The sequence below is a fragment of the Astyanax mexicanus genome, unplaced genomic scaffold (assembly GCF_023375975.1).
Source record: "Astyanax mexicanus isolate ESR-SI-001 unplaced genomic scaffold, AstMex3_surface scaffold_36, whole genome shotgun sequence".
Taxonomy (NCBI): Eukaryota; Metazoa; Chordata; class Actinopteri; order Characiformes; family Acestrorhamphidae; genus Astyanax; species Astyanax mexicanus.
The window spans coordinates 1,916,787-1,938,847 of NW_026040046.1; the positions used below are offsets into that span (position 1 = coordinate 1,916,787).

Below are 22,061 nucleotides of genomic sequence, written 5' to 3' on the forward strand. Positions count from 1 at the left end.
GTCCTCGGACTCCTAGGGATCTGTGGACTGCATAGGAAAAGAGCCATAAAGAACATCATGGAGGCTGCGGAGAAAGCTTCTCGTTGGCTCTGGTTGAAGAGGGGGTTGCGTGGCGTAGTGCGCTACCTGGACACAAGTCGGGGCCTGATCAACCCCGGCTGGGTCACCCGGGTGAGGGTGTCTGATATGAGACCCGAAACACCCCATGACCCCGGGCACATCGCTGAAGATGTGTCCAGGTTGCACCATGAGGTGTATAGTAGTACTGGGTAGGCATTAGTCTGCAACTGGAAATGTATTGAGATAATGACTTGTCTGAGATAATGAGAGAGAAGAAACAGCTTTGCATGTTTTGTTTTTAATACATTTATTGAAAAAAAGGAAAACAGTGGTTAAATATATTCATAATATATTCATCATTACAAATTGTGAGCATATAAGAGAATAACAGATTTAAAACAATATCCTACACCAAGATCCTCATGCAGAAAGCTGCCTCATAGAGTCTTCTTCACATTGTCTGAGGATTGGATTTGTTTTGGTCATGGCTGAGGATTGTCCTGTGATGTGTGAGCTAGAGGTCTGCACTCCCGCGGGACTTACGGGACGCAATATCTTGCGTGCAGGACAGACTTGTTACTTGTTATTGGCAGAAGCGTGAGTTTAATTAGTCCAGGGGATGCGGTAGTGGGACCACATATACATGTAGAAAAATCCCACAAATAATAAAGAGTGTAGAAATTTATAATAATCAGGTAATGATTTCCATGCATAACAAACAGAAGAAAAACAACGAATCAACCAGGAAAACATTATTAATAATTCCAAAACGAACTTCATGAGGATAACAGAAAAAAGGAAACAGTTTCAAGTTAATAGCAATACAAGCAACAACAAAAAATTAGCGAAGGATGGAGCGACAGACACACACACTGATAATTTCAGCATCTACGTAGGGAGGTGTTTTTGGCAGGAGTGGGTGTTAATGTGACTAAAACAAGCAGGAGTGGGTTTTAAAAAGCAATCCCGTGCAGACCTCTACTCTAATACCCAACTTTTGAACTAAATTAAAGTCCATTTATCAGCTGAACTGGCTAAAATAAAATGGCAGGTCATTAAACAATATGGATTTGATCCCATGGCCTATTTGGTCAAAACTGTGTCCCGTCAAGTCCCACATGTACATTTTCGAGCCAATATATGCCTTTAGTACTTTAGTACAGCGCTGTAATGATATGCTAGGTACGGTATGCCCCCACAAAGCTTGAATTATTTGACCCCAGACGACCCTTACTATATTTGAGGCCGGTCTCCTCCGTCTGGGCAGAAAGCCCCTGCAGGCAGCTTGTTCACCAGGGCCTTTAACAGGCCTTTTGTTGTTTTACATTGTAAAACAGTAAAATCCAGCAAATGTGAAAATAAAAACCCAATAGATGTGCACAGCAGTGAAGTTCTTACTGATAAAAAACACATGTTTGACATTTTCTAAACCCTTGGAAATCCCTCTGCGATCACCTCCACACATTAATACTCTTTACATCACAATTACGCTGTTATTCCTGAGCGCTGTCACTGACCATCCAGCACACTCACACAGCTCAGCTGTTTTTATTTTACGCTTTAGTTTAACTCACATTTTAGCAGATCTCCTTCAGAAGCTGAAAAATAGTTTATATTTGTCCTTCCAGTTTTCAGAAAGACATCAGAAGAGATTATAATAAATATTAACATGGAAATGAATAAAATGTGTTTAATATTATAAATGCAAGAGCACTCTTCATTCTGCCCCGTGTGTATTTGAGGAGTTTCATTCCAAAAATGCATTAGGGTATTAAACATACAAGGACATGTCTAAACTCATGGGACGGCAGTATCTCAATTGATTATGCAATGTTACCTTAAAGGATGTCTTGGAAACACCCAAACCTGTATATATAGTGAGGTGTTATCTTGTGAGTGAGAGTGGGTGCCAGAGGGATGGGTTATGGACATGTGCGGATATTAAACATTCCTCAATCCACACGGAAGACATTACCATCCACAGTGGACAGTGCAGTGGGTTGTGAACAGCATTGTCTGGCTAGAATTACATCCATGATCACATCTACATTCAATGCAGCAGGCCAACATGCATATACAGCAGCTCAGTGCAGTGTCTGTTAGCGTCTCTGCTACATGGAATAAGGCCGGGTGCGTGGACTTGTTCCTGTCTGTAAAATGTGGGATGCCGGTTTAAGTTTTAGTAAAAATGCTGTATACCTTGGTATAACATTAACATTTATTGTGTAAGAAAATCATACCCAACTACATGTTGCCAATATTTAATAACATACTGTGTGTTGCAGGTATATATCATTTGTGCTGTTTCTATTAAAATTTCATGATGAATGGGCTGATAGAATCACTCCAAAATGTTTTCTAATACAATCTTTTTACATTGACTTGCATTGGAAATAAAAAATATACATATATATGAAGATGATTAGAGTTTTTTGCGTAACAATGAAGATTAATTTTGGCATTTTGTACATTTGTGTAAAAAAAACTAAGCTAATTAAATAGAAAATGTATTTCTGTACTACATGAATTGGATTGGATTCATCTCATTAATAATGATAAATAGTTTAGATGCTCCTAATATCAACATTATATTTCAACAGACAACAAAAACAAATGAAAATGCATTTTGGAAGAAAACCCTTCATTTATTAAGATTATACAATGCACAAATATAAAAATAAATTGACAGAGTAGAAACTCATCTCACGTATAAAGTGGCTCAGTAAGAGACAAATGCGTTTTTGTTTTGAAATATTGGAGAACTGTTAAATGGTGCTAAAAACATTTTTCTAATCATAACATTTAGCTTTTCTTAATACTAGACCAAACAACACAATATTACTAAATACTCTGAATATGTACAGAATTCCATTCATTTAGCTTAATAACCTGCAGCGTGGAGAACACTTGGTCCCTGTAGAGAGTAGAGCCATTGAGTACTGATCTTTACATTCTCGCTAAATATGATACACTTGTTGTTGTTTATAATGTCATTTTGATCAATACATCAATAGCATGGTCCGTGGTGGAAATAGAACAGATCAAAGCCTCGGTTGGAACATGAACACAGTATGATATATGTAAGAAGCAGATGTTTTCAGCTGCCCAGAGTGAATTGCATTGCATCTTAAAGTTGCATTGTCATTGTTTATCTTAAACAAAAGTCAGTGCGTGGCTTTCCCAGTGGAAGATCATCCTGTAACTTGTGCCTCTTAAAGCAGTAGTTTGGCAAAAAAAAAAAAAAAAAAAAAACCTAAATCACAGATAATGTAATATTTAGCTGATCTTAAACAGACTTGCTGCTAGGATAATTCTCACACTGCATGATGCTGACTTGATGATTGTAAAGTCTTGCAAGCTAATGATATTTCACTGACATTATGAGCTTAAACACCTAGAAGACTGCCTGCTAACCGCTAATCACACAAGCTAATGATATTTCACTTTCGCTATAAGCTAAAACAAAGGGCTTGACTATAAGTGAAGACACTGAGCTGCCACAAACTGCTAATACCCAAGCTAATGATGAAATAGTCTGCCTGACTAAGTGTTTACGCAGTGAGCCGGCACTAACACTTTACATGTTTATGTGATTATTACTCAGCTAAAGCAAACACCTCACAGGCATACGCTTATCAAGCTAAAGTGAAGTTAACAAGACACTATTTTCAGTACATAAACTGACTCAAACATTTAAATAGGATAAATAGGGTTTATAATATTCATTCAACTATTTTATAATGAGAAATATTAGAAAAAATATTAATTTACTTATTCTTTTTTTTAGCTTCAAAAATGAACAGAATTATGTTATAGCAGTGATGATTTCCTTAAGGTCTGAATTTTGGATATACTTTAGGTAATGTTTAATCAATATACAGGGGTCGGACAATGAAACTGAAACACCTGGTTTTAGAGCACAATAATTGATTGTGGTGACGGACAGTTCTGGTGGTAACAGGAGAGTTGAGGTGCACATTGAATTCTGCGTGATTTGATCAGCCGTGGTTTTATTGTTTTTTGGATACAATCCGGGTTAGCACCCGAACATCCCTTTCAGACAGCTTCCTCTTACAGCGTCCACAGTTAATCCTGTTGGATGTGGTTGGTTCTTCTTGGTGGTATGCTGACATTACCCTGGATACCGTGGCTCTTGATGCATCACAAAGACTTGCTGTCTTGGTCACAGATGCTCCAGCAAGACGTGCACCAACAATTTGTCCTCTTTTGAACTCTGGTATGTCTCCCATAATGTTGTGTGCATTGCAATATTTAGAGCAGAACTGTGCTCTTACCCTGCTAATTGAACCTTCACACTCTGCTCTTACTGGTGCAATGTGCAGTTAATGAAGATTGATCACCAGGCTGCTCCAATTTAATCATGAAACCTCCCACACTAAAATGACAGGTGTTTCAGTTTCATTGTCCAACCCCTGTAAGTGTGTCATCCAGTGTCAGAAACAACACAAGCAAGTAGGTTTAAAATAGGTTTTCATGATTGTAGTTGATGGTGTAAAGGTTTTTTTACTGGCTAAATTAGCTAAATTAACCTTCCTTGCCAACACAGTAATGTGAGGCTCTAATTGGTTGAATGTGGAGTGGGTGGGTGTTAGGTGGGCATGGACTCAGTGTTTGTAAATGTGTTCCTGCTGTCCCCAGTGGGCCCCATCTACACCTCATTTGCAGTGTTTAACCCATATGAGGCCCATGTTTATCCCCTCCTGGTCCCACCATTGACTCTGATGAGGGCATCACTGACATTCATATATCCTACCTCCTGTAGTTCTTAAAGTTCTATAGATTATTTATTTTGCCAAACTATTTCTTTAATAGGATACAGCAGCAGCCGTAGGACAGCATGTGGCAGTCTGCTCGGTCTTCACCCTGCCAGGTCCCTCTCTCTCTCTCTCTCTCTCTCTCTCTCTCTCTCTCTCTCTCTCTCTCTCTCTCTTATACCTTTTGTTTTCTGTCTTTCTTTTGTGTCTCACTCCCTCCATAACGGTCTCTTTATTCATCCTTTCATAAATATATCACCCTCCCAACATTAAATTCAGAAGTGTCCTCTCTCTCTCTCTCAGCTGATAACAGACCCGAAGGCACAGGTCATATTTTACTGCTCTTCCTACATCAAAAATCAAAAACAAAGCCTTGTTGGCTCCGGTGGAGCTGCAGTCCAGCTCGGTGCAGAAGTAAAGGCGTTTGAGGCGAAGTGCTGTTTGTGCAAGCAGTCCGGAGATTGTGTGTGTGTGTGTGTTTTAAGTGTGTGTGTGAGCAAGGTGCACTTGTGTTATATAGTATCTCCGCAGAGGTGAGAGACACACACCAATTTCCTCCTCTCCACACACCTTTTCCCTTAGTCCTCACGCTTTCTCGACTTTTTTATCCTGAAGGAGAGAGAAAAAGAGAGATTAGCTTCTAAACTAGAAGGAAGTTCGACCAGTAATGGGCAATGTGAGCTGTGGTTATTATGACTGGATAAATATGTAAATATATGAAAAAGATTGAAGTACATTCTGTCTATTCTACAGAACCAGTCAAAAACTTAAATTCAGCGTTTTTACATTACTTGATCATTTCCTGCATTGTAGATTAATTTCAAAGTCATTCAAATATGAAGTAAAGCGTGTGGAATTATGTAGTAAAGAAAGCGCAGTTGCAAAGTCCACCAAAATGCTCTGATGAAACTGGATCTAATCAGGACCACCCCAGGAAAGGAAGAGCATGAGTTTCCCCTGTTGCACAGGATTCGCTATGTGTTCATTTATCGTCTGGATGACTTCAGTGTTAAATTAATTTAATTATTGTAGGAAAAAACTAAAAACATTGAATGTGAATGTGTGTCACGACTTTTGAGTGGTACTGTATATATGAATAAAATAACATTAATTACCAGAATAAATCTGTAATAATATTAATATTCAGAATGATGTTCAAATAAGTTTAATATACAGAAATATGCTTTAATAAATGTGTTTAATAATGTTTCTAATCAGCATAAGGAGTCCTGCACAATGTTAGGGAAGTGGTTTTAATATTTTGGCTTGTGTAATTTATTATGGCTTAACATTACTGCACTATTTGAATGGCATACACCGCCAACTGTATAAATCACTGAGAAATCTCCTGTACTTGTTTTATGAATGCATCTGGCCTGAACCACATTTAATTTTATTATCTTTCTATTTGTTTTTTATGAGCGTCTGTCATCAGCTCCAGCAGTGCAGCAGTTCACTCGCAGGCGCTGGGGAACGGGTGGCAGCAATTTAAGAAAAGAGTCTATTTGCCTGGGGAATATTTTCCGTATGAGCTGTTTGGAGCAGAGGCGTTTAGTCATGATAACAATCAGCAGCTCCTCAGAGCTCATCATCATCATCATCATCATCATCATCATCACCACACTGTACAGCACTGCAGCAGACAGAAGGTTTTATAGATGCTGTGGTTCACCCATTTCTGCTACAAATGTAGTTAAAAACTCTTCCCTTTTTGGTGTAGCGTGAGATGCTAGTATTATTACACCACTGTGCATTATGTTTAATATAATAACGCTCAATAATAACAAAAGGTTGTTAATGTATGATGTCTAAGAGTGAAGAACCATTAAAAGATCCCAATGTTTATTTGAGTTGTCATAGTAATCTATTAAAAACCGTTGCCTGTACTAAAAAAGCTAAAAAAGTGTTTTACTATTGTTAATATTCTCAGTAAAGTTCTAATAAAATGAATAAACAAATCTCTACAAATATTAATATCCAATGACAGTAATGTCCAGATTGAAGTTTTAATAACATACATATCTTGAATCTAACAAAATTAAAATCTGATAGCATTAGCTATACAGTACCCGTCAAAAGTCTGAAAAATGTTCTGCATTGTAGATTAATACTAAAGTCACCTAAACTATGAAGAAAAACATCTGGATTTCTTTAGCAAACACAAAAGTGTTAAACAAACCGGAATATGTTTTATATTTTAGAGTCTTTAAAGTAGCTCCTCTTTTTTAGAGAACAGTTTTGAACATCTCTGCTGGATTTTCTCAGCCAGTTTTATGAGGTAGAGTCTCCTGGAATTCAGGCTTTCAGTTAACAGCTGTGCTGAACTCATCAAGAGTTAATTACTTGAATTTCTTGTCTCTTAATGTGTTTGAGAGCATCAGTTAAAGTAAAGTAGTGAAGAGGTAGAGTTACAGGTATACAGTGAATAGTGAATATTTGAGAAATGTTCTAATCCAGATTATGACAAAAACTACTAAGAACTAAGTTAAGAAAAAAAAAACTTTAATAAATGAAGATCAGTCAATCTAAAATATTTCAAGAACTTTAAAAGTATCCTCAAGTATGTTGTGATGAAACTGGCTCTCATCAGGACTGCCCCAAGAAAAGGAAGAGCAAAAGGATAAGTTCTTACCAGCCTCAAAAACTGGGAGTTAACAGAACCCCATATAACAGCACACCTACATTCCTAAACATTCTTAACACCTAAATTATTTAGGTTTATTTAACACTGTTTTTAAGTTACTGTATGATTCCTTATGTGTTCCTTCATAATCTGGATGACTTCAGTATTCATTTACAATGTACACTGAATGAGAAACTGCGTCCAAACCGCTGACTGTATCATTTAATTTAACTGCCAACAAATTATAGCTTTGCAAGAGATTATTAATAATTTTAATAATTATAAATATTATTAATAATATATTTTTGCATCTTTTAACTTTTTGACAGAAGGTGAATTTGCCAGTTGTTGTGTTGTGTGTGTATATATATGTATATATATGTTTCAGAGGTTCATGATGATTGAACCAATAGAAGTTCTCAGAAGTTATTTGGAATAAGATCTTTTTACGCTGACCTCTGCTGAAAGTTGAAAGTTTATATCTGCTTCTGTAAAGTTACACTTTGATTCAGTGTTTTGGTGAGACAGCAGTGATAACCTACTTTTGGTAAAGCGGAACTGTTGGACAGGTTGAACATCTGAACCGCCGTGTCTGTGATTCTGCAGCACTGTGGGGGTATTTAGTTCTCTATGTGTCGTCTACTCGCTGCCTCTGTTTTGTATGAAGGGGTTTCTGCTTACTTGCTAATGGCGTTTTTCAGGTGCTGCTGCAGCCATTTGGTCTTGGGGTTGATGCAGACCTCCCTTCCATTCTTCAGCTTGGCACTGGAAACGAGAAAAGAGAGAAAAGAGAAATAGAGAGAGAGTGACCATTAGAGAGAGCTATCTGATGCGGCAGAGAGACCTTTCCATTCTTCTCTGGCCTGGCGCTGGTAATGAGAGCGAGGGATCCGTTTCGGGCGAGTGGATGGAGAACCACTGTTTTCTCCTCTCTCTCTCTCTCTCTCTCCGTGGTCCTGCACTGTGTATTATCAGATCTGTCTTTGTACGGAGTCCTGCTCCATTTCAGCTTAACATCTGGACACACTTAATGGCCCCTGTGTTTTGCAAAAAGGAATTTTCATGCTTTTTGAAACATTTATTTCACAGTGCTTGAAAGTACAGTTAATATATCAGTGTAAAGAACATGTTAAATGTTAAAGAACCTGCATTTGATGTAAAGAACCAATTTAAAAATTCTTTACTTTTACACATTTAATTTGCGGTTCTTCTTAAAACCCTAACTGGTCCCTTAGCCGCGTCTTTATTTTTCAGAGTGTGTGACTGAAGAGAACAGAGCTGGAAGTTCCAAAATGTTCCTTTTTGCAGAACCAGTTCAGGGTTCTAGGTCTTCTCTTGTGACGATTAGATCAGTGAAGACTGAGATGACCATGGCTTGTGTGTAGGTAACTATTTTTGGAATGATCTGTACATGTTGTGGATCATTGTCTTGCGAGTTTCTTGGAAAACAGAGACAAATTCTGATATATCGTAGTATTTCATGTATTTTTCTAAGTTTTTTTAAAGATAGCAAGCTAGAACATAACACACTTTATACCCTACCCTATAACCCTAAATCAGAAAATGTTGCAGCAGTATAGGAAATGTATACCTGACTTCTATTTGATTGCAGACAGTATAAACCCAAGATATTTCATGGTTTGTCTGATAAACTTAATTGCTTTAATTAATTTTAATCCATTCCTGCATTTCAGGCCTGCTACACAATAAACCAAATAATGATGTGAATTCAGCTGATCTAATGAGAGGATCTCCAGTTTGTAACAAATGTTTGGGAAAAAGATTAAAACAATAAAATTAATAAAAATAATAGTTATTTAAGAAAGATTGGAAGGGATTTGCATATTTCTGCCTCTGCAGCCCATAATGTCATTAAACTATTCATGGAATTGGGAGAAATTTCAGCCCATTTAGGGCAAAGACACAACTGACTATTATGTCAAAATTGAGAAAAATTATGTTGCAAAATTCTGCAAAACTTCAGAAACAGAATGCTCCATGCACCTGGCCTTATTCTAACCCCCATAATTCATGCTGCCTTACTATGAACATGCTGGCCAGTGTTTAACCTCACTCACAACATAACACCTCACAACGTATACAGGTGTGGGCATTCCCAAGCCGTCCCCTGAGGTGATGCTCCGTGATCAGTTATATATATATATACTGCTGTCCCATGATTTTAGCATATTAATGTATGTTATAATAATACATTTAGCAGGACTAGGAGGTCCTATGTGATATGGTTTAAATATTATATCATAATATTTAAGTACTTTTTTATAATAATTAATATTTATCATGATACATGTGAGATCAAAATGCATGAGTAACGACAGATCCTTTAAAAAATACTATACTTTTAAATACTCTCCCAGATTGAGTACAGTCACTAAATTTATATTCAAAACTTACTGCAGTTAATCCAATTCCACTAATTACGCTATTTGTAATTAAATAACACCCGTCTGATGCACATCTAAGACCGTGTCTCTGTATGTTTGACTGCTGGTTTGTTGTGAAGCCAGTGTGATTAACCTGCCTGCTGTTTAACACTGTTCACTCCAGTCCAAAACCCCACTGATACACCCCCCAGCTCCTGACACCCAGCGCAGAGCTAACCACCGCCACCTGAGTCCACACACAGGCCGGAGTGAGGAGCTGCTGGGTCTGTGAGTGATGAGGGAAATGTCAGAGAGCGGCTCGGCCTGCTGGAGCCGGACTGACCAGTGATGAATGACCAGTTTAAACACTCGACCCGGACTGATAGAGACAGAGGAAAGCTCACAGATACACTGCTCTTCATCACACACACACACACACACACACACACTTTACACATTTGCACTGAAGGGCATGTGCACTTCACACCTAGACGCATGTACATACTTTCTGTTTCTGTCTCTTTCATGCTCACACACTTATTGCACACAATGCAGTCAAGCGTGCAAACATCTCACACCTAAACATCTAACAGAAACACACACACCCACCCACGCACACACACATTATTACTGGTCATAATGAAAACACACACAGGACATTATTTATATTTATCATACATAAGATATATTATTAAATGCATTTAAAAACATTAAATAAATACAGCTTAGTAAAATGTATTAAAATAAGTGATTGCTGATGTGTGTGTGTGTGTGTGTGTGTGTGTGTGTGTGTGTGTGTGTGTGTGTGTGTGTGTGTGTGTGTGTGCGCTTAATCCTTTTCAGTATCAGCAGTATTCACATCCACATCATACTCCTTAGTTTATCCAATCAGTCCTTTATTAGCATTAAGTAAATCCAGTGAAATAAAAAAGTACTTTATTTATGTAAATCAGGTGAAAAAAATATAATATTTATGATTTGGTAAAAAAAAAAAATATGCAAAATGGTTTTATAATAAAATAAAATAATTATTTCTAATAAATGAATACAGAAAATAAAGGTCTTATAATTTTAAATAAAGTGAATATCCAAAATAAAGTTATAATAAAATAAAACACAGATTGAAGTTCTAATAACATTAATCCAGCATGAAGTTGTAATTAAATTAATGTAGAGAATGAGGTTTTAATACAATTTATATAAATAATATAGTTCCACAAAGTTCAGATAAATGAATACAGAGAATGCAGTTTAATATTTTAATACAGAAAATTCTACTGCTGTTGATATCCAGAATAAAGCTGTAATATAATTTACATATATCTACAGTAAATTTTAATAGTTACATTAAAATGATATTACCATAATAATTCCGAATAACTCTAAACTTATGAACCTTACTAAATAAGCACTCTTACACACACACACACATCTATCATCAAACCTGCATAATCTCTCTTACACACAGCCCCCTTCACACACACACACACACACATACGTGGGCATATCACACCTCTGTGCCAAAAGGTTGTGTTTGAGAATTAACAGCTCAGAGGGGCAACAGCTCACACAGCTTTGCAAATTAACCGCATCCACACTCAGCTCAGCACCCCCAACACCCCCCCCCCCAGCACACACACCCATGTTATACTGTACTACCTCTGAACAAATGGTTCAGTCCAGCCCCTGTTTTACCCAGACCCACTTCCAACTTCTGATCCTGACTTTAAAATGATAAGAGTGAGAAATGCAGGACTGAGACTAAAGGTGCTACAAGTCGGGAACCGTTTTGCATAAACAGGTAACATGGTAAAGAATCTTTACCTCATTAATACATAATATAATACATGCGGTTTGTTGGCAGAACCTTTAAAAACTATGAGCAGGTCTGATAAGAAGTGAGGTTAGGAGTTGAGTGTGTGTGAGTACCGTATGTACCGAGTGTTATCCTGGATCTGCTTCTGAATTTTTTTGTCGTGAGGAAATAATCATTAGCGATCAAAGTGATTGGACCGGTCTTCATGTTGACCTTGGTCAGTCTTTTTTTCCCCAGTCCTAATCTCTTCCCTACCAACATTTGGCATCACTTTGCTAATCTGGAACATATTCATCTCATCACTTTGAGGGTTGGCCGGCGCTGACGGGAAGAGGGGTCAGTGGGGTCAGCGGAGGTCAGACTTGAACAGGACTTCAGTCTTGGGGGGGAATAACATTACCTCACTTGGACATTGGCTAAACAGTTTATTCAGGAATTCACCCCTAAATCTTGGGGGCTACGGACCCTAAAATGCCCCCAGGAATCTTCAGCAGGCCAGATGAAAGAAATATAGCCAGAACGGTAACTCTCTCTACACACACACACACACACACACACACACACACGGAGAGGCCTGTTTGCCGTTAGCATTAACTGGCTGTGAGGTACTTACTACCTGCTGTTTCTGTCTCTGTCCACAGACACACAGCCGACTGCCAATTAAGACTTCAAGACCACATAGGCAGACTTGGAGAACATCAAACCAGAGCATGAAAAAAACACTGAATAAACAAACTGTGCAAATCGACCTTTCATACATTTCAACTTTACATCAGCTGGAAACTTTTCCACATCATAGGCCTGCTTTCCAACAGGCTCCAATATCCATATAACTAAATAAACTAGTCCATTGAATACAGGAGTTACATTTATAAATGAATAAATGGTCTGTATATAATACTAATTATCATGTAATAGTGTGAGAAGCTAAAGGTGGAGTCTATCAGCCGTGTTTTTACTGTGGTGTCTGCAGCAAAGCAAAACTATATTTAAATTCTATTTGTTTCTGTTTTATTAAATAAACATGCACCAAATACAAGTGCATACAAGTATAGGAGTCATGTGACAATTCTACTTTCTTAAAAGAGAAAACCTTTAAGGGGAACAGAGGTGCTTTTAGTTTAGAAACCCTTGTATCAGTGCACCTTCTCAATTTCTTTATTAAAACAATGCTGATCAGTGATGAAATAAAAATCAAAAAATGTTTTGCAAAGCATTTTAAAATGTAGAGCAGATCATTATATATTATAAAATACCAGGATCTCAAGTTTTTGAGTGGCTTCTGCTGACTGATCCCACAAAGATACTTACTTACTGTTTTAAAAAAACATTGTACACATATACCTTCCTATGTATTAGAGACCTAGGTAGAAAAATCAGCTAGAGAACCTTTAAGGACCTTCATTAAATCACAGATCCAATAAATAAACACTTTAAATGAATTCAGGAGTATTTCTCCTTTACTAATCAGAATTGTAACATCAGAAACTCTTTAAGACCTTTATTTAAAAATAGTAATTTTTATGTACTTATGCTTTTGCAGATGGCATCATACAGGACCTAAAGCTGTATATGCTAAGCTGTTGTAATCATAGGATTTAAATACAGTACCTTAGTAATAAAACCAAGCATACTGACAGTAGCCCAAAACATGTTATTTATATGAGAATAAATACGTTGGCTGTTGCTTTTATACATTGTACTGCAATGTATGAATAATACATCAATAGAAATGAAATGAAATTTGACTTGGAATCTAATCTTTTCACTTCGACTTCCATTAAAATTTAAAAAGATTTCTTTCCCTTCTTCTGTAAAATTGACATTTTTTTTTACAACAGCAGTGGGTATATGTAAAAATAGACACTTACATGACTTGGAAGGGGCAGTTGGGTGTGTGGAGAAACTTGATTTCGCGAATGCTTCTCTGCGGGACAGTGTTGTGGGTAGTGCGGCACCAGCACCTCTCCACCAGGCTGATGGGCTTAGCTGTGGGGGACAGAGAGTTGGTCAGTATGATTTTAACATTGGTGAATAATCAAGACTTTTCTTGATTTACTGTCTTTTAAAAATATGAGTTCTTCAAATGCTTCTTTGAGCAATGCCATATCAGGCTGAACAACCTTTAGCAGGTCTTAAGAACCTTCAGTTGATGAATATTCTATGGACTCCAAACTCTCACAAACATGGTTCTTTATGGAACCAATAAAGTTATTTTTTTCTGTAGCATCACTTTGAAACACATTTGTTTTGAGAGTGATATGATTCCGACATGATTGCATGAATGTATTTCTACAAATCACTAATCCTGTTGAAATCTAAAAAAAATCACAGCTCTAATGACTTTAGAGCTGAACTGAGAGAAGCACAGGAACTCAGTGTGACGGCCATCACGGTGTGACTAGTGATTTACAATGAAAAGAAAAACGAGCCCTCGCCGTCATAAAACTGTGGCATTCTTCAGATGTGGACTCAGACCACATTCTCCAACACGTTAGCTTTCAACTCCTTCCTCTATGGATTGCGAGTCTATGGAACTGGGTGCATTCACCTGCATCCACAGATGGGCCAGGATCATTAAAAAGAGATTAGGCTGCTGCTCTTGTTCTAGCATCCCATCACATGGGTTCTGCCTTTTCACTCCACCGTCGTCAAGCAGGAAAGGACCCTTCAAGACCCGGGGAGAAACATTTCTGCTCCACTCCAAGCCATTCTTGGCTTTGAGATTGAGGTCTTTGCATTTGTTTAATAGTCTGCAGTGCAGTTTCTACATACTATCACGTCTCCCTGGACTCCTTCAGCCCTACCAGCGATTCATAGACTTAGTCTGCAATCAAACACTTCTTTACCCACAGCCTGAGGCTTCTGTTAGAGCTGATTCCTGCCAGATTAAGAGTGGCAGATGACTAGACTGGGTTGTCTCATGAGTTTGCCTCTAAATGTCTATTCATTCTCATGTTAAATGCTGTAACACCAAGCCTTCGACAAGTAAAACAGTGAACTAAATGAGCAGCAAGCCCAACATTTCATCCAGCACATGCAAACCAAGATTCAGGTATTGATTTGTAAAGACACTGAACACTGAACAAGGTCTAACTCAAATATCATGCAACATCTCTGTAAAAGACTTCAAGAAATCATCTAGTAAAAATTCTCCATATCTATATGAGCTCCTTTTTAATATTGTAACATCCATGTAAAGTTTTTTTTTCAGTTTATCCACATTCATCCACATCTTCTGCACAATCTCTGCCTTTTTTCAACACAGTTATTACTTTAGTAAAAGACACAACATTATCTATGTTATCTGTGTCTATAAAAGGAAAATACCAGCTCCTTGTTATATTCTTTTTACAAGCAAACATGGAGATAAATGTGGAGATAAAGGTTTTGTTATATTGTTTTTGGATCTGCAGCAAAAAGACTTTCAGTATTTTCATCATTAAATAAGTCCTTCAGAATTTTTTCCCAAATGTCTAATCTCACAGTTGATGAAATTATAGAACATCTTCAGGACCTTGTCATGAAATTGCAGACTTCTTGATTCACACAAATTTGCCAATGTACGCATTTGCAATGGAGATTTTTTACATTTTTACAAGAAATGCCATAGTTTCCAACAGTTTTTTCCAACAGTGGTTTCTTCTAAGATCAATAGTCCATTAAAGAAGAAAGTTAAGGAATCCTCATTTGGATCTTCATATTAAATTACAGAGAATCTGGAGAATCAAGATATAAAATAAGCCATGATTAAAATTTAACAACAAGAAATGTCTCACAGAACATCTTTAGGAGCTTCACAGAAAACCATGCAAAACATATTTCATACTTTTCATCCCTGATTACGTATATACCTCTTAGAAAAGAAGATTGAGGACCAACTCACAGCTAGATCCATCACTTAAATCTTGCAGCTGTTTTGTTGCTTTTCCATCAAGAACACTTTGAAGGTTAAACACACATCATGCACTCTGTGTGAAATCACTGTAACAACATCATTAAAAGTCAGAGATCCTCTAAAAGCATATTTCTACAATGGAGACTCTTAACATCTCAAGGTTAAAGGGAACCACTTTTTGGAGAAAGTTCTACAAAAGAACCAACTTGTTTTTTCACATTAAAAAGCAAAAACCCAGCAGTTAAACAGCTTACAGTGCTGGTGCTCAGTTTTGCAGACTGGACCACAGTTTCTTGCCAGTTCCTGACGAGAGCACTCTGTAAATGTTTTAGGATCTGATAAATCAGCAAGACATAACCCAACAACACTCAAGGTTCTGTCCTCACTTCTACACACACCTGATGTTTTTAAAAGATTTGGTTTGGTTGTTTGTAATAGAGATGTAACAGCGATGGTAAAGAACTAAAGGACATTAAATTGTACAATTTTGTTAACAATTTTAAGGTTATTCAGACTCCATCACACACACTAAAAATTGGTTCTTCTATTGCATCCCTCAAAGAACCATCTTCAGCCCCCCTCCTTTAAGTCTAGACCACTGATAGAAAGAGTGAGAGAAGGCAGTCCACAGAACCTTACCGTCAGTCTCCGGGGTCCACAACGCCACCGTCAGAATCACCATCACTGCCAGCACTTTCACATCCATTGTGGGAGTGTAAGGTGGTGAGAGAGAGAGCGAGTGTGTGTGTGTGTGGGATGAGAACGCGTGTGTACGTGTGTGTTGAGAGCCTTTGTGTTTCTCGCGGCTTGATTCCAGAACACAGTGTGGTGCCTCAGAGCGCAGCAGAGTGTTAAGACTCCAGAGCAGGAAAGCACACCCCCCAGCACAGGAGGAGGAGGAGAGAGAGAGAGAGAGGGAGGGAGAGGGAAGGAGGTGGAGAGTGAAAGTGAATGGGTGGGATGGCTGTGTACTCCCTAAAACGCTCAGTTGGTAAGGTAAACTTCCTCCATTTAAATGTTTAAGCTTAAAGTCTGCATCTCTCCTGTCTCTCCTTCCCCCCTTCAGTTTCTCCCTCTCTCTGTCTCACCCTTGACTCATTCCCCCGACTCATTTAATCTCTCTCTCTTTCTCTTGTCTCAACCCATTCTCTCTCCTGTTTTTCTTTCTTTTTTGTCTTAATCATTCTCTCCCTCCTGCCTCTCAAACGTTCTCTCTGTCTTGTCTCTCATTCTCCCTCCTGTTTCTCATTCTCTCTCTCCTGTTCATCAATTGTTGTGTCTACTGCCTTTCATTCTCTTTCTGTGTTGCCCCATTCTTTCTCTTCTTTCTGAATCCTGTTTCACACTATTCTTTTTCTTCTTGCCCTTCATTTAATCTTTATCCTGCCTTTCATTCTCCTTTTTCTCAATTGCACTCTCCTGTTTCTCAATTGCTCTCTCTCTCCTTCTTCTCATACTCTTCTGTTTTGTCCCATTCATTCTCTTCTTTCTAAATGCTGTTTCACTCTATTCTCTCTCTCCCCTGTTCATCATCTTTGTCCTGTCTCTCATTTTCTCTCTCTCTCTCTTTTTCTCTCTTTCTCCCCATCTGCAATTTCATCTCGCTCTTGTCTCTTATAATTGTTGTCTCTCTCTGCTGTCCTGTGATGTTTGGTGAGAGGAAAAGAAATCAGATGAAACACTAAAACACACAACAATAATAATAATCTCTATAGCTTCTGAAATTCAAACAGTTCTGCTTTTCTGGCAGAAACAGGTTATATGGTCAACTCAAGCTCGTCCACCACAGTTTGCTGATTTTCCTGCTCTGACACATGTAACCTTCCAGTTAACCTGTGAGGTGATATTTCACATTTCTAAACCTGAATTTCTAATTTTCCATGTTCCAAACTGATGACCTCAAAATTCACCAGTTAAAAACATGTAATTCCTCATTCACTCATTCCTCTTTCCTCTATCCCCAGAGCTTCTGCCCCGTCTGGGCTCTTAGCTCTGTGTTATTGCCTGTCGGCTCGGTGTTGTTGTTTGCTGATCTGTTGGTCTCTATTTCTGGGGGGTTGTTGACTTTCAATTATCTGCCGCTAATCTCTATCCTGTTTTTCCAACCAGATATCTCCCGCTTCACACTTTCTGCAGTACTGTGAGTTCACATCACTAAAGCTTAGGTTTCCTAAAATCTAAACTGATGACCTCAATCAGTGTTCATGAATTGAAACACTTTTGTACTTTTCTTTTGCATTGTCTTATTTCAAGGCCTTTTACTGAAAGAAAGATGTCTGGATGGCAGTATATGTTGATTTATAAGATCACAACTTAAGCACTAATACAATTCCATACCATCAGAATCACTTTCCTTTGCAGAACATCAGTTTTTTTCCAAAAATGTACAGTTTTACATTTTGTCTCAGTCTGTTTTAAATGAGCTTTGGCCCAGAGGAGCTGGAAAGATACAGATGTAATTGGTTCTGATTGAATTTGCAGTTTTTCTGACATGTGTTTTATGTTCGATTGTAATTCGAAATATTGGTCTATGATATTTGTAAAACATTGCATTCTGTTTTTTACATGTTACACAATCTCTCACCTTTTTTTAGGTTTTAGGTTTTAGTTACGGGGTGTCTCTGTGAAGAATGGTGTGTACCGAGCCAAGAAGGTGTGAAGGTGTGGAGATTGTCGTAAAACCCCAAGCAGAGACATTAAAGGCCTGGTCAGGAACTGCCTGACTGATATACAAGTTTTAAAGCCACGGCAAGCACAAAAAACAACTTTCCAAGCCAGTGTGCTGAACTACAGCAGGATATTTACTATTGAATATTGCTGACCACAGTAGCTATGGAGCTTCGTGGGATGAAAGCAGCTTTTTTTTTTTGTCATTTTTCTCTGAATATCGTAGTTGACCTCTAGAGTGTATCAAATTGAATGTACCAAAATAAATACTTTGAAAGTATTATTACACTATGGCATTGTTACAATTAGGGAAACCAGTGTCTCCATGGTCTGTGAAGTCTCTGTATCTGTAGTTTATTGGCCAGTCTTCAGAGCATCCTGCTGAGGGAGCCGTCTGCTGTTAACCTCCTCAGCGGTCTGTCTGCTTTACAGGGCACTGTACAGAGCTTTATCACCTCTTAAACCCAAGTGTAGAAGTTACTTTCTGGAGTAAAGTCTAGTGTCTCCTCTTCCAGGCCAAGAGTGAGAGTGTTTTCTGATATGAAGAACTAGATATATATATATATATATATATATATATATATATATATATATATATATATATATATAAATGTTTATTTTAAGGAACGTTAACGGAAGTTATTATGACTATATTAAATATAGACAGAATTCGAGATTTCTATGTGTTAAATATGAAAATCACAAAAGATTTTTTAATGAGTTGAAAGAACACACAATGAACACTTTATAACCACCCTGTTATTTAAATGATTAAGTATAAATTATTTACAAATTTTACTGTGAGCAGTGTTGCTGTTGGATGCTGAAGTATTGCTGGGTGGTTGCTGGGGTGTTGTTATGAAACAGTTGCTGGATGCTAAGATGTGGCTAAGTGGTTGTTTAGGTGTTGCTATTCTTAACTCACTTACATTTACACTTGTTTAGTGCATTTCTGCCACTGAACGCACTTAGGGACACGTACAATTGCATACCACACACACTGGTGGGAAGCAGCAGCCAATCGCACACAGCGTACTCTCAACCGGAACGACCTGACCGTCCACCTGGAGGAGGACTGCATCGGGCACTGAGGAGTTGAGTCTCCATTCCTCCATGTTTTTGGACTGTGGGAGGACCCATGCAGACACAGGGAGAATATGAAAACTCCACACAGATAGGGACTTGAACCCAGGACCCCAGTGCTAAAAAGCCAATGTGCTAACCACAAAGCCACCGTGTCACCAAGATGTTTCTAATGCTTTGATATGTGGTTGCTAAGACATTGCAGGGTGGCTAATACTTTGTCTAAATATTGGTGACTATTTAAAACTCAAATATATATGTAATACAGGGTTTAGCTTGATTAGTAATGCTTTTATGATTTCCATTATAACTAAATAAAACATTTAACTAATTCTCATTTCAAATTCAACTAAATATATCCTAGACCTTATACACATTGGAGCATCCAAATACATATAAAGTGTGACCACAGTCTTTATTACTACTACAGACCCTAGAATGTATGGTGTGTCTAATTCAACCTGCAGGTCTTTTTCGGCACTCCGCTGAGGTAGAGATGTTGAAAACACTTCTCTGTGTTGGTCTGAGTGACAGCTTGTATCCCACACACCAGCGCTTCGGCTCCGGGGGTAAAGTTTCACGCTAGTGTCTTGCTTGGCTTTGTTCTGATCTCAGTTGAGTGAAAACCAAGCTGAGCAACATCTCAAAGCAACTTCATTTCAAAATCCATTTATAAAACTCATCCATTTTTATTTTTATATTTCTTTTTGCATATATAATTAGTTTAATAGTATACTTGGTGTCAGAAGTTGGGGTTTGTTCTGAGATAATAAGTTAATGTAGCGAACAGTTAATACAATCTTATTTAGCTCCAGTTAGCAGTGTGAGTCCTCCAGCTAAAATAGAACATTATAAGAACATGAATCAATGTGTTTAAAAGGTTTCAGGAAGGTCAGAGGGTAACATTACAAAATGATGTTCCTGAAATATTCTGAAAGTGACATAACAATGGTTTGCATTGCAGTGTTATTAGAACCCTCCTCACACAATGATTTCAGCTTGGTAAACACAATGTTATGAAAATGTTAAAAGTATAATTTCAAAAATGATGAATTAAAACATTAATAGAAGTGATGTTGCTGCATGATTACCAGAGCGTTTGTAAAATAAATAATTCTTATAACATCTAGAAAAGTTCTAAAAATGTTCAAAATGTGTAACAGTAACAAAAGTTCTTCTAATCAATCTAACTAATAGCACAAAACTCTCAATTATTCTCAACAACTATTACTGAACTATACAAGGTTTAGGCATAACGTTTTTATGACAATAACTGCATGTTAGCTACATTAGCATCATAGCTCCAGTGCTAAAACACTAAGGCAAATTGCAGTCGTTATATAGGCTTAGCTGGCTTAAATTATGAAGGAGAAACTATTTAAAAATAGCATTTGGTCAGTTTATCAACGCAGTGTTGGGTCAGATGTGGGCAAACCCAGCATAGGATATTTCAATCAGTCAGTGTTGGGTAAAAAGTTTGAGACAATTTGCTCAGTTGTGGGATTTTGCCTCACAACCTAATTTTAGGCTAGGTTAAAGAATTTTATTTTAATTAAAATTTATTTTAAATGTATTTATATTTATTTACAAAGTAAGAAAGTAATTGTTTGTAATAAAAAGGCTGGTCACTAAATTTGTTTAGTGGCTGAATGACAGACTAGCTTTTTATTTAGGCTAATCAGCTAACCAGCTAACTGTAATAATGTTATTTCCCAGACAATAGATGAATGGGCATGTATTTATGTATATGAGAAAAACATTTTAAATATATTTTGACTGTAAATTTAATTTTAAAATGCGTTTTGCACATTTACAGAGTATTAAGGAAAATGCACACTACATATAAGATTTTCACTTATTAATTTAACCCTCTAGAAAGACAATTAAAACAAAACCTATTTCGATGTTACCTTGGATAAGCAAATGCTAATTTAAACCTAAATGTTGGACATAATAAGAATCTAAATAGGATAATACAATTTTGAAATAAAAGCATTTCTTGTATACAGTGGTGTGAAAAAGTGTTTGCCCTCTTCCTGATTTCCTGATTTTTTGCATGTTTGTCACATTTAAATGTTTCGGAACGTCAAATTTAAATATTAGTAAAATACAACACAGGTAAACACAAAATGCTATTTTTAAATGAAGGTAGGGAGAAAAGGGGAGGAGAAAAAGGGAGAAAAAATCCAAACCTACATGGCCCTGTGTGAAAAAGTGATTGCCCCCTAAACAGTGTTGGGCACGTTACTTAAAAAAAGTAATTATAGTTACTAGTTACTTCTCCAAAAAAGTAACTGAGTTACTAACTGAGTTACTCCACTATAAAAGAAACTAGTTACCAGTAAAAGTAACTATTGCATTACTTTTGCATACCTGTCTAAGTTTTGAATTTAAAAATAAGGGAAATTTTCCACCGCCCGGTTTAAGCCGTCCCACCAGCCCAACTGAGGTTCAGTATCCCTTACATTTTAATACAGGTTTACAAGAAAACTAAAATAACCACCTGTGAACCACTTACAGACTACAATTAGATGATCAGAATCTACATTTGTTGACGCTGAAATGTTGTGGACATTCCTACATATGTAATTCTTATAATACAGCCTAAATAAAACCACTTTTCTAGATATGTACATGAAGTCTTCACTTTTTTGGCAGGGATGCACTCTTTTATGTTACATTTTTTTTATTCAATGGATTTAAAATTGAACAAATGGTGCACAAAATCTGCAAAATGTGCTTTTACTAAAGGACA

At 37.3% G+C, this 22,061-nt stretch overlaps 1 protein-coding gene across 1 annotated transcript; it reads right to left on the reverse strand.

Moving 5' to 3' along the window:
• Positions 1-2,680: 2,680 nt before the first annotated feature.
• cxcl12b (chemokine (C-X-C motif) ligand 12b (stromal cell-derived factor 1)) lies at positions 2,681-16,411 on the reverse strand. Its single transcript, XM_022668641.2, has 4 exons — positions 16,196-16,411; positions 13,530-13,647; positions 8,140-8,223; positions 2,681-5,444 (listed from the first exon to the last, which is right to left on the reverse strand). The coding sequence occupies exons 1-4, from the start codon at positions 16,260-16,262 to the stop codon at positions 5,414-5,416; spliced, it is 300 nt and encodes a 99-aa protein (XP_022524362.1). The 5' UTR covers positions 16,263-16,411; the 3' UTR covers positions 2,681-5,413.
• Positions 16,412-22,061: the final 5,650 nt, after the last annotated feature.

What these genes read in the sequence shown, in the direction of transcription:
- cxcl12b (XM_022668641.2), bottom strand. Translation starts at nt 16,262, where the DNA reads ATGGATGTGAAAGTGCTGGCAGTGATGGTGATTCTGACGGTGGCGTTG. An exon ending in AACTGCCCCTTCCAAGTCAT is followed by an intron (nt 8,224 to 13,529) that starts GTAAGTGTCTAT and finishes TCTCGTTTCCAG; the next exon opens with TGCCAAGCTGAAGAATGGAA. An exon ending in CTGAAAAACGCCATTAGCAA is followed by an intron (nt 5,445 to 8,139) that starts GTAAGCAGAAAC and finishes TCTCTCCTTCAG; the next exon opens with GATAAAAAAGTCGAGAAAGC.